This window comes from Lynx canadensis, chromosome E1, assembly GCF_007474595.2.
Source record: "Lynx canadensis isolate LIC74 chromosome E1, mLynCan4.pri.v2, whole genome shotgun sequence".
Taxonomy (NCBI): Eukaryota; Metazoa; Chordata; class Mammalia; order Carnivora; family Felidae; genus Lynx; species Lynx canadensis.
This window is the reverse complement of record NC_044316.2, coordinates 56,960,703-56,973,328: the sequence shown is the minus strand read 5'-3', so window position 1 is coordinate 56,973,328 and position 12,626 is coordinate 56,960,703. Positions and strand designations below refer to the sequence as shown.

General features: G+C 61.4%; 1 protein-coding gene across 1 annotated transcript; it reads left to right on the top strand.

The window, feature by feature from the left end:
• The first annotated feature begins 873 nt into the window (after nucleotides 1-873).
• SOCS3 (suppressor of cytokine signaling 3) lies at nucleotides 874-4,091 on the top strand. The gene is made up of 2 exons (XM_030295072.1): nucleotides 874-963; nucleotides 1,629-4,091. Exon 2 carries the CDS (start codon nucleotides 1,723-1,725, stop codon nucleotides 2,398-2,400), a length of 678 nt encoding a protein of 225 aa, XP_030150932.1. The 5' UTR covers nucleotides 874-963; nucleotides 1,629-1,722; the 3' UTR covers nucleotides 2,401-4,091.
• Nucleotides 4,092-12,626: the final 8,535 nt, after the last annotated feature.

The window sequence follows — 12,626 nt, the reverse complement described above, 5'->3', positions numbered from 1 at the left end:
AGGCTGCGTCCCCTCCATCCCCGGGGCTCCGGGCTTCTCCTCCGGGACGTGCCCGCACGTCCCCCCGCCCCCACACCTCCCCACTTCAGCTCCCAGGTGCGGCCCCAGTTTCGCCGCCCGGCTTTGGGGTGTCCCCAGTCCCCTCGCGGCCGGCCCGGGCCTCCTGGGGCCGCGATCGGGACCTCGGGCGGGCCCGGGTGGGGGCGAGGGGGGGTGTCCCCGCGAGGTCTGAGAAAAGGGGAAGGGGAGCCGGGAGCCTCTCCCGCTCGGCCTCCTGGAACTGCCCGCGCTCCCGGAGCGGGGGCCCCCGCCTCTGCCAGAAACCTGCCTTCTTAGAAGGGAGGGGGAAAGTGTGAATGAGAAGTTGGGGGCGGAGCGCGCGCGGAGGGTGGGGGGAGGGGCCGCTGCCAGGAACGCGCCGCCGGGGCTGGCGCCGCGCCCGCCGGCCGCCCGGGCCGCCTCGCGCCGCGCTTTGTCTGTGCGCGCGTCTCGGCCGGTCCCGGCCCCGCTCGCGGCCCGCCCTCGGCCGCCCGCGGCCCCTCCTTCGCCCTCCGCGCAGCCTTTCATTGCTGCGAGTAGTGACTAAACATTACAAGAAGGCCGGCCGCGCAGTTCCAGGAATCGGGGGGCGGGGCGCGGCGGCCGCGTATATACCCGCGAGCGCGGCCTCGGCGGCGGCTCCGACTCGCACTCCCGCGCCGCCGCCGCCGCCAGCGCCGCCACTCCGGCCAGCTCCCGCCGCGGCCCCTCGCCTCGTCCCTGCCGGCCGGCCCGGGGACGCGCAGGGGGCAGGGCGGGCGCCCCAGCGAAGCCCGAGAGACGCGCGCGCGGGGCCCTCGGTGGACTCCACGGCCGCCAACATCTGGGCGCAGCGCGGGCCACCGCTGGTCGCCGCGCGGCCGCCTCGCCTTGGGGACCGTAGGAGGCGCAGCCCCGAGGCCGGAGACTTCGTTTCGGGACCAGGTAGGAAGGAGGGGCGCGGCGTGGAGCGGGGCGGGAGGTTGGCGGGGCGGGGTGGTGGGGGGGTTGGTGGTGGTGGTGGTGGCGACTCGCTAGTCCCGGGAGCTTTTTCCCGGTTTCCCCTCCCCTTCCCGGGTCATTCCCGGCAGGGAGGGGACGAGGTAGGGGGCAGAGCGGATGGAAGCCGGAGATCCCAGGTTCCCGGAAGACCCAGGCTGGGCCCTCGGGCTTCTCAAGCCCCCTCCCAACCCCCCGTGCCTCGGATTTCTCTCTCCGTCCCCGCCGCTCGGGGCCACCGGACTGAGCGGCGCCCAGAGCGTCCCGGGGGCCCTTCTCCCGCTCCCCACCCCGGCCATGCTCCCGGAGACCCAACTTCCGCGCCCGAGTTTCCCCACTCGGCGTTCTCCCGGCGCGTGCCGGGGAAGGGGGCTGCCTGGGGCCACCCCGCGGGCGGGGGCGGGGGCTGGGCGGGCTCCGCGGGGTGCCTGGGCGCGGGGGGGGGGGGGCGGGGTGGGGAGGGTGGGGTGGGTGGGAGAAGGGCTCAGGCGGGGGCCTCGGGGCAGGGGGCGGGTGCCCGGGGCCGCCGGGAGGAGGCTGGGGGGCCGGGGCGGGCCGGGCGCGCCGGACGGTTCCGGGCACTCACGCGGCGCGCCCCTTCCTCCCCGCAGCCCCCCGGGATGCGGTAGCGGCCGCTGTGCGGAGGCCGCCGAGCAGCTGCAGCCGCCGCCGCCGCCGCGCAGATCCACGCTGGCTCCGTGCGCCATGGTCACCCACAGCAAGTTTCCCGCCGCCGGGATGAGCCGCCCCCTGGACACCAGCCTGCGCCTCAAGACCTTCAGCTCCAAGAGCGAGTACCAGCTGGTGGTGAACGCAGTGCGCAAGCTGCAGGAGAGCGGCTTCTACTGGAGCGCCGTGACGGGCGGCGAGGCGAACCTGCTGCTCAGCGCCGAGCCCGCCGGCACCTTCCTCATCCGCGACAGCTCGGACCAGCGCCACTTCTTCACGCTCAGCGTCAAGACCCAGTCGGGGACCAAGAACCTGCGCATCCAGTGCGAGGGGGGCAGCTTTTCGCTGCAGAGCGACCCCCGGAGCACGCAGCCGGTGCCCCGCTTCGACTGCGTGCTCAAGCTGGTGCACCACTACATGCCGCCCCCCGGCGCCCCCGCCTTGCCCCCTCCACCCGCCGAACCCTCCTCCGAGGTGCCGGAGCAGCCGCCGGCCCAGCCGCTGGCGGGGAGTCCCCCCAGGAGAGCCTATTACATCTACTCCGGGGGCGAGAAGATCCCTCTGGTGTTGAGCCGGCCCCTCTCCTCCAACGTGGCCACTCTCCAACATCTCTGTCGGAAGACCGTCAACGGCCACCTGGACTCCTATGAGAAAGTCACCCAGCTGCCTGGGCCCATTCGGGAATTCCTGGACCAGTACGATGCCCCTCTTTAAAGCGCAAAGGGCAGGGGTCGGGGCGAGGAGCCTGGGTCCCCTCTCCCCCGTGGCACATGACACAAGCACAAGAATCCAGCCGTGAGAGTCCTGCAGCTCTGGGGGGAGCCGGGGGGGGTGGACAGGCCCCTCCCTTCCGCCTCCCCCCCCCCCCCCGCAGAATGGGGACGGCGGCAGGACCTGGAATGTGTCTGAGGGAAGGGGGGGCGGCCACCTGAGCGCCCCGCCCCCACGCCAGCGTCTCCGGAGGAGCCCGCTGGCCCGGTAGGGACAGCGACGACGACAGCAGTGGTCTCTTCTCCTCTCCGCTTCCTCAATTCCCCGTGCATTTCCAAACAGGGGACACTGCAGGAGCGTTGAACTAGTGAGAACTGCCGGGGAGTCTTCAAACTTTCCAACGGAACTTGTTTGCTCTTTGATTTGGTTTAAAACGTAGCTTTAAACCTGAACAGGTCTCCGGCCTGGAAGAGGGTGGAGGAGAGGGCGCCCCCGGGGGCCTCAGGGCTGCAGGCTGGCCTCGGAAATGGCTCCTCCCACCGTCCGCCCCAGGTGAGGAGGGCGGCTGCGTGCTCCTCCCCCCGCCTCGGCTCTGGGGGTTAAGGTCAAGGGGTGACCTGAAGGGGGCTGTTCTGTCTCCCTCTCTGGGACAGCCACCAGGAACACAGGTCCCAGAGTCCATCGGGTGCCCGAGAGCCCTGGGCCCTTCCCTCGTTTTAAGGGGGGAGTGGCCTTCGGAGGGGGTGGGGGGAGGCATGGGCTGGTCAGTCGTTCTGTACCCGGGGGTTGGGAGGAGGGTGGAAAAGATAGCCATCTTTGACCCCAGATCTCCGACACCGAGACGAGGGGTTCTACTCTGGGCCTCCTGTCTGGCTAGGAGATTTGCCTTAAATGCTCCCTGTCCCATGGATAGGGACTGGCACACAAGAAGCCACACACTCAGCCTATCCAGGCAGAGGCCAAGGGATCCTCGGAGGGCAAGCTGCTGGCCACTCAGCGTGGGGAGGGGGGCGGGGCGGGGAGCGGCAGGCGGAGACGGAGGGGGGTGGAGATCCACGCCTTCCAGCCGAGTCCTGGAAGAAGGCGAGCCCAGTTGGTATTGGCCAGTCCCAGGTGCCTCAGGGTGCCTGGGCTTCGGCAGAGCTGAGCCACCAGGTCCCACAGACCCCCCACCCCCCACCAGGCCCTGCACAGCCCTCACCTGGGGGTGGGGTGGGGGGAGGGCACAGGCAGGAAGTCATTGAGAGACTGGGGCCCCTGCCACCCCAGCTGCCAGCTGCTCCCTCTCTGCAATAGCACTGATCAGTGAAAACTTAACAGGAATGTAGCAGCGATGGAATTATCTGGAACTGTTCTTTTTGGGGAAAACTAAAACACAGAAGTTTTCTGTGTCAGGTATGGGGCTGGATGGGGCAGCTGTGTGTTGGGGTGTTTTGTTTTTGTTTTTTTTTTCCTGTTATTTTGTTTTTGTTTTTTAATAATGTTTACAATCTGCCTCAATCACTCTGTCTTTTATAAAGATTCCACCTCCAGTCCTCTCCCTTCCCCCACCCAGGCCTTCGAGGCTGTTAGGAGATGCTTGAAGAACTCAACAAAATACCAACCCAACTCAAACTTTGCACATATTTATATTTATATTCAAAAAAGAAACATTTCAGTAATTTATAATAAAGAGCACTATTTTTTAATGAAAACCGACTGGAGCCTTTTCCCCGCCCCTGCTCTGGCTTGCTCTCTCTTTCACCCACACCCACGCGGCGTCCTAGGGGAGGGGAGGGGAGGGGAGGGCAGAGGAGAGAGAGCCGCTGGGGTGCGCGCTCTGCCCCCTTGCTTCCCGGGGCGTTCCTCGCTCGCTCTGGAATCATCATCACGTCACTGACAAGCTAAGGCAGCCACCTAGACTGTACCGAGAGGGGTAATTCCTGCTAGTCTGATTCAGATCTGACCAGAATATGCAAAGCAAGTTCGAAGGAAGAACTTCAAAGGGTTTGCAGGGAGTAAACTGAGCTGTGGTCAAAGCTTTTAGAGGCTCCAGGCTATTAGAAGCGCTCTGCTCCTTGGCTGGGAGGTGTTCCGAGAAAGCCCAGACTCCCGGGGTCACCGGGGGTCCTGGCGGTGACCCGCGACCTCAGCACAGCCAGGTTCGTGGGAGGTGGGGGGAGGGGTGGGCCCTCCACTCCTGGGAGACCCGGGGCCTGCGAGGGCGCACCCACACGTGCCTCCCAATGACAGTACCCGTCTATTTGCCTATTTTTAGTCACTCCCACCCTCTGGGTACTTAGAGGCTATCTGGGTTAACCTTCCCAGCCCCCACAGCGCAGGTGTTATCACCCCTGTATTCTCAGACACGACCGCGGGTTCCATGGGAGCTGGGGGCTTGCGCTGGTCACTTCCGAGGCCCAGAACAGGGTTCAGTCAATATTTGTTGACTGAGTGGGGCAGTCACTCGGGTTCACGGAGGTTAAGCAACGTGCCCAAGGACACACCACTTGGGAATGTGGGAAAGACACAGGGTTGGAAGCGTGAACTCTCTCCGCCTCCCAAAGCACTAAGAGTGTGCCCAGGGCTGCCCCTCAGTGCATCTCCCTGCAAAGCCAAGCCGTGAGGACCCTGGCTCTGGGGTGTCAGCATTAGGGTTGGCCCCCTCCCCGGGCCCTCTATAAGCTGCTCCGGGAATCAGCGTTCAAAAGGCAACTGAGAGTAAATAAACAAAGTCATTTTTCTTTCCCATCTCCTAGACTTTTGGGGGAAAATAATGTAATACAGTGACAAGAAAGGGCCAGGCTTGAGACTCCTGAGTGGACAGAGCATGTAGGAACCAGTCCAGAGAGACCACCATTTCCCAGAACAGAGAATGCAGACCCAGGTAAGGTCACCTTCCCAGAGCACGAGGTCAGGCGAGGGGACCCAGTGAGGCCTGGCTCATCCCAGGAGGAGGGGAGCCTGGGAAACTCCTGGCAGGCTCTTCCCTGTTCAGGCACTGTTTTGCCAGGGTGTCCAGTGTTGACGGGGGCACTAACCCAAGGGCTTGATCTTCTCTGGCCCAAGGGGAAGCTCCTCTCTCCGCCCTCCTTGGGAGGTTGAACTCAGAGGCAGGAAGCCCCCCCCCCACCCTTTTCCTTTGATGCCCCCTCCCCCCACATCGTTCCTCCCACACTTTTTTCTGTCTCCCCATTATCAGACCACAGACTGGACCAACCTTCTGCTTTTGCAGACAAGCGAACTGAGTCCCAGAGAAGGAAAGCAATTCACTTAAACATTTGTTTTAATCTGTATTTATTTTTGAGAGACAGAGACAGAGACAGAGCGTGAGCAGGGGAAGAACAGAGAGAGAGGAAGACACAGAATCCAGAGCAGGCTCCAGGCTCTGAGCTGTCAGCACAGAGCCCAACGCGGGGCTGGAACCCATGAACCGTGAGATCATGACCTGAGCCCAAGTAGGCCGCTTGACCCACTGAGCCACCCAGGCGCCCCTGGAAAGCAATTTACTTAAATTCACACAGCAAATGAGTGGCAACAGAGAGAATCTCTCCCTTCCATCATTCAGCTCCCCAGTGCTCCTTCCTGTTTTCCCTCCTCATCCTACCCTCTGTTGCATAAATCTTTCTGTACTTCACAGTCCTTTTGGGGACAGACCCCCACACACACACCCAGGACTTAAGGAGTGGGGGTGCGGGGCTCTGTCCTGTCAGAGGAGGACTCCGCCTGGTTCCCAGATTTGCTAAGAAGCTTGAGCAGACACCCATGCCTCAGTGAGGTTAAGACGAGCAAAGCTGGGGGTCCCTGGCCAACAGAAAGGGGAGAGGTTGCTGCCTCCAGGCCCTGTGCCCTATTACGCTGCTTCGGGCGTTGTAAGAATCCACCCCCCAAGAGGCCCTATCCTCTCTCCGGTGGTGCTGTTTTTTTTTTGGGCAGTCCTCCGGATGAGCCAGAGCCAGGAATGGGAAATCTAAGGCCTGCTCTGGGGGGAGGGAGCGAGGGAGGCCACGGACAGGGGAGCTGGAGCATAACTGCACGTTGGGTCCTAGTCTAAGGAACGAGGAAGGAGGCTTGGGAGGGGGCACCGCCGGGGTACCAGGCAGAGAGACGGGGCGGGGTGGGGGGGGTGGGAGTCACCGAGGGAGTCTGAGCAGAGACAGAAGTCTGCGGGGTGGGGGTCGACGTGCCCAGGGGCGGATCGGGAAGACCCAGGCCGAGGCTGGGAAGAGCCGGGCCCGGGGCGCACCTTCCAGCGCCGCGTCCCGCCCCCTCCCGTGCGGGCGGGCGCGCGCGTCGCTCCCAGGCCGGCCTCTGCCAGGAAGAGTCACTTCCCGGACGCCGCGGGAGCCCTGGCGGAGCTATGCGAAGAATGTCCGCGCTCAGCCCGGCGGGTGGCACCTCCCGGGCCCGCGCCGCCGCCGCCGCCGCCGCCGCCGCCGCCGCGCCCAGCCGAGCTCGCGCGCGGTGGGCAGGCCACGCCCCCGCCACGCCCCCGCCCCGCGGAGCGCGGTCGCCGTGACAACGGGATTACGGGCGCGCAGCGCTGTTTATTCTCAGCCGAGTGCCAGGAAATTCGACGGGGAGGCTGCCAGGCGCACCTCCCTGGGGTGGGGGGCGGGAGGGGGAGGAGAGAGGGTGGACCGGCGCGCCCGGGGCTCCTGCGGGAGGCAAGGAGTCCTTCGTCACTGGGGGGGGGGGGGGAACACTGACCCCTCCGAAGGGAGCTGCTCAGAAAGCACTGGCTCCCCCCCCACCTCAGCCAAGTTCTCTCCTCCCAGGGGAGCCGAATCTCCCCTTCCGGCTGGCGAGTGCCCTCCCTCCGCCCCCCAACGCACACTCTTTCTGTCCAGGGATCCCGTCCTTGGAGCCCCCCAGCCTCTGCCCCGGTCCCTCATTCACTCATTCATTCTTTCACTCCCCAAATATCTGTTGAACACGTCCTGTGTGTCCGGGGACTGAGCGTAGAACAGGACAAGGCCCTGATTGTCCTGCTCTCCAGAGACTTGGAGTGACAGACAACGAACTAGTAAATATGTACATAAATGTAGCCGGCTACTAGTAGCGCAAAGATGCATCTTCCAGTCACATTTCCAGTAGGTGGCACATCCCCCGTCCTGTTTCTCCCTCTGGTAGGGTGACCAGCTAGTCCTGGTTTGCCCAGCACGGTTCCAGTTCAGCTCTGAAAGTCCAGCAAACCAGGCCAATTGATCACCCTACCCTCGGGTCGGAACACGCCCATTTCAGAGATGGGGAAACTGAGGCCTGAAACACAAGGGCAGCTCTTCCAGGGTCACGGGGTCAGGTAGAGAGCGCAAGAGCCAGAGGCCCTCCGGCTGAGAATCCCGGGCTCTTGCAGCCAAACACTCTTCACACACACCTCCCCCAAAAGTGCGGAAGCGCCCGCGGCCGGCCCCCCAGGGAGCAGACGAAATTGCTAGCTCCCAGATTCCAACCCCAGCTCTTCTGAATCAGAAGGCCTGAGGGGAGTCCCGGAATCTGAATCCTCAACATCTCCCCAGGTGGACTCTCTGACCACTTTCGTTGCTGCCTTCCGGGAAGACAAGCCCGGATCCTCCTCTCTTCCGGGGACAGGGAATTTCCTTCTTGAACCTTGACTAAGCCGATCTGGGAAATCAGCAGGGAGGGAAAGCCTGGGTTCACGGCCCGCGCCCCGGCAAGCGCAGGCAAGTGCAGCCCTTCCCTTTCCTGGGCTCCAGCTCCCAGCCCTGGGCCTGAGAACAGGGGGCCGGCCCCACAGGGAAAGAGTACGGTGTTCCTCCCCCCACCCCCCCCCCCACCCCACCCAGGGCTGAGCCCTCCCAGCTGTACTGTGCTGGGAACAGGCCAGGCATTTGTGAAATCCTTGGGTGAGCCTGACCCACTGTCATGAGGACGGCCTGTGGAAGCTGGTGCAGGGAGGGGGATGGGGGGCTGTTCCCAGAAGCGGGGAGAACTCTGGACTTCCCACTCCTGAGTGTTGTGCATTACAGCACAGCCTTAAGCAACAGCAGCGGCCTGGAAGGCTGCATGGCAGTCAATCAGCAGCGGCTACAGGCCGTCTTCTGAAGCTAGGGTTCTGGATGCTAAAACTTCACGTAATCCTCGTGAAACCGTCACTGCTGCCATTCATTGCAATAATCAGGCCCAGCCTTAGGAGAAGGCTTGAAAAGCTAGACTTAGAGAAAAAGATAACAACCAGGAGACTAGCTTGTTAGGCACACTACACAAGAAAATGTATTTCCTCTGTTTCGCCTCCCTCCCCCCCAAATCTCCAATCTTCCTTTCCTATAGAAAACCTTATCTGGTATTTGCAATGTGCGGATGTTGCAAGGTAAAGGCATGAAATGTAAAAGCTGGTCCTCCAGGAGGTCACTGTGCCTCACAACTGCAGGGGCGCTGTTCACAATATGATCTTTGTGGATGGTGTCCCCTGAAGTTGTGTGATGGGGGGCTGCGGTGTTTCTGAAGGTTAGGGTACCCTTGCCTTAACAACACTCCAGGTGATCCGGTGCAGGTAGGAACCCCCTTCGGGGCACCATGACCGATGCTGGAGATCAGTGCTAAGAAGCATTCAGACATCAAGAGGCTTACAGTCTGAAAGGGGAACCAGAGGTGAAAACCAAGAAGTATCCTAAAAAGGAATGGGTGTAAAAATAAAGTGTTATACAGCAGACAGCTGGCAGCCCTAGGAGGAAATGACCTACAGTGGTTTCCCAGAAGAGGTGACACTCGTGAGCTAAGGCAAAACAGCAGGTGTTCCCCGGGTAGGCAGGCGTGGGACAGAGGGGCATTCTAATGACCTGAAACAGGGAAATGGCCCGGAAAAGGGAAAAAACTTTTGGGAACTTCAAGAGGTTTGGTATGTCCCCATCGGGCACATCCACATCAGATTCATCTTCTAAAAATACTGCTTTTATTACGCACACACACACGCACACACGCACGCACACACGCACAGTCCATGGTTCATCCCAGTAGGATCCACATTGGTTCATTTGTCATTTTCTTCTAAATGGAATGGAAGGCTAGCCTGGTAAGCCCCCCACACCCTGCACCCCACACTGGCACACATTTCCCTTCCTCATCTGCCTACCCCACACTACCCGCCCCCCCGCTCACCTGTGAACCCGTGTCGTGTCGTGTTGGGGTTATCCGGCCCTATGCCCGGTCTGCTCCGAGCTGTCAGCACAGAGCCGGGTGAGGGGTTCAGACTCACAAACCGTGAGATTGTGACCTGAGCCGAAATCAAGAGTCGGATGCTCAACCCACGGAGCTACCCAGGTGCCCCAAAAGAAGAAATGTCTTTAAATAACGAGGTTTCAGAAGTCGTTACAATAGTAAGTCACCCACAACTTTTACTTTGGGACGCAAACAGGCATCTTTTATTTTCAGCACCTGATGTTTGCATAAGTGGCATTTCTGCTCTTCTCAATGCGTCCTAATACGTGATATCCTTCCACGTTCCCTCCGCGCCTCGGATGCAAGTGAGGCGGGTAAAGTGACATCTGTTGCATTTTCCAGATGAGCAAATTGAGGTGTAGAGGGGATTCAGACCTGCCTCAGATCACACAGATAACTGGTGATAGAAGCAGCCTCCCTTAGGACATCGATCACTGGACTTCAGGTCCAGTGCCCTTTCCACGACTGCTAGCATCTGTGTGTGAGAACCCCCACCGTCCAGGACCTCCATCTAGCAGCGGCTGCGAAGGCTCCCCAGGGGACTCAAATGGCAGCTGAGTCCACACTGGCCAGCTCAGCCCTGGGACAAGGTCCTGAGGCCGTCACTCTATCTGTGGAGACCTTGGCTGGTTGCTAGGAGCATGAGACACATCCCCCATCTCCCAGCAGGAGGGAGCCTCGATGGGGGTGCCCAATGCACACAGAACTCCCAAGGAAATTCCAGCAAGACGTCCGGCCAACCCAACGTGCGGGATTTTGCTTGAAGCCTCAGAGAACCCCAATATTGCCCTGAACTCTGGTTTCCGGAAGCTGGGGAAAGAGATGAGATGGCCTCTATGTAACTTTTTCTGTTCCGGAATCCCGTGAAAAGGAGGCTGGAGGGAGAGGAAACCAGCGCTGGGAAGGGGCAATTCTTCCCCGTGCTCTTCGGTGCTCCTTGGTTCCCGGAGAAAGTGGGCAAGGGGGTCTGGCCGGAAGGCTACCCAGAAGACACTTGGAGACCCACGGGCCTTGCCCGGTGGGGGGCGGGGCAGTCAGTGGCTGTGGCATGTTTCCCTACACCCTGGGGCTTCCCCGCCGGACTCCTCAGGCCATCACTCCGGGGTTTGGCCAGGAACTCAGCAAGGACCCTGACCAGGCTATGGCCAGAGCCCTGGAGTGGAGGGAGGAGCCCAGAAGAAAAGCCCGGCCCGCCCGCAGGCGTGCTGCCAGACCTCTCCCGTCTAAGAGAAGGAGCTGAGAAGGTCAGCCAAGGGGCCCAGCTGCAGCGAGAGACCTTGTGCCCACAGCAGGCCGAGGACTGAGTTGGTCAGTCTCGAGCGCCGAAGGGGAGGGGCTTCAACCCAGGCAGAGTCCACAAGCCCTGGGGTCACCCGGCTGGGCTCTGTGGCCGGGAGGAGAGACATCTGGACAGGAGCCAACGCAAAGGGCCAGTAGAGGCTGCAGACCCCCCAGGGGACAGGTGGGGAAGGTCGCACACACACACACACACACACGACTCCCTCCGTCCGCAAATGCAGCACATGGTACCACCCCTCTGTTGTGCACTGTGCAATTCTCTTTCCATGGGCTGATGCCTGACAGCGAGTCGTCACCCCAGTCCTGGTCCCCCCGAGACAGCTAACTGGGAGGCGACTGACCAGGACTCTGGGCGGAATTGCTGGCGGGGGGTCTGAGCTCTCCTCTGGGAGGAGAGAGCCGCTGGCCTGGCCCAGGATCCAAAGGTGTCCTCAGCCTTCGAGAAGGCAGGATTCAAGCAACTGAATCAGCCTGCCCAGGACGTGGGCGGAGCTCTGCTCCCCGGTCTCAAGGGCCCTTCTGGCTAGTCTCTGGAGGGTTCTGTGGGGAACAGACCAGGACCGCATGAGAATGTTGTTGGCCTTGGCCTCCCCGTGGCCTGTGGAGCAAGAATAAGACAGGTTCGCGGTCCCACGGCGCTCTCCTTGGACAAAGAGTACTCCCATCAGCGTCTTTTATTCATTTCACAAACACCTTCACGTTTCCAGTGCGCCGAGCTCTGGTCTAAGCACTTGAAATATATGAACATTTAATTCTCCAGGAACCCTTATGGCTTAGGCCCTATTATTGTCCCCCGTTTTCCCGGGGAGGGAATGGCCAAATAGGGGGTGCCGTGACTTGTCCCAAATCACGCGGCTGGCCAGGAACAGAGCTGGGGTCCCTGACCAGGGCCAGCACCTGCCGACGCCACTGAGGCACTGGATACTGGCATGGGAGCTGCCCCACCCCCCACTCCCGGACTGGTAGAGGGCAGAGCGCTGGCTGTCGGGCCGGGAAGCTGGGTGTGTGCCCCTTCACTGCTTCCTGGAAAACGACCTTGGGCCAGCACCTAATGGCCTTGCCTGGGTTCCTCATCTCTCCGTGGGGGATCTCAACAAAGCCTGCTCTGGGAGTCCTAAGGTTGATACAGGACCAAGTCAAAGCTTTATTATTACTAGCAGGGGCTCCCTGGGACCAGCAAGATCTCGAATGCCTCCCGTTCACCCAACATCCAGCCCCACACACTCCTGCTCGCAGGGCCACCGGTTCCGTGGTGGTTTCCTGTCCCCGCAGAGAGGAAGACACGGAGGGAGCACTTCTTCCCGTCTCCTCCTTGGTCTCTTCCAGCTTTTGCTTTGTGCGCCTGCTCTGTTTCCTTCTTGTTTTCCTCAGCTGCCCTCTGTTTGACATTCGGTGGTTGTCCAACTTTCCTGGAGTCGCCATATCAAAGGACCACGCACTGGGAGGTTTAAAACAACACTTACGGGCTTCCTTGCGGTTCTGGAGGTCACAAGTCCAAAATCAAGGTGTCCATGGGACTGCACTCCCTCTGAAGTCTGGGGGGGGGGGGGGGGATTCTTCCTTTCGCTTCTCAGCTTCGGTGGCCGCCAGCAGGTCCTTGCCAATCCTTGGCCGGCGGATGCGTCACTCCAGTCCCTGCCTCTGTCTTCACGCGGCCTTCTTCTCTGTGTGTCTGTGTCCAACTCTCTTCTTATAAGGACACCAGCCATTGGATTGCGGCCCAAACTCATCCAGTATGACCTCATCGTAACTAATTACATCTGCAAAGACCC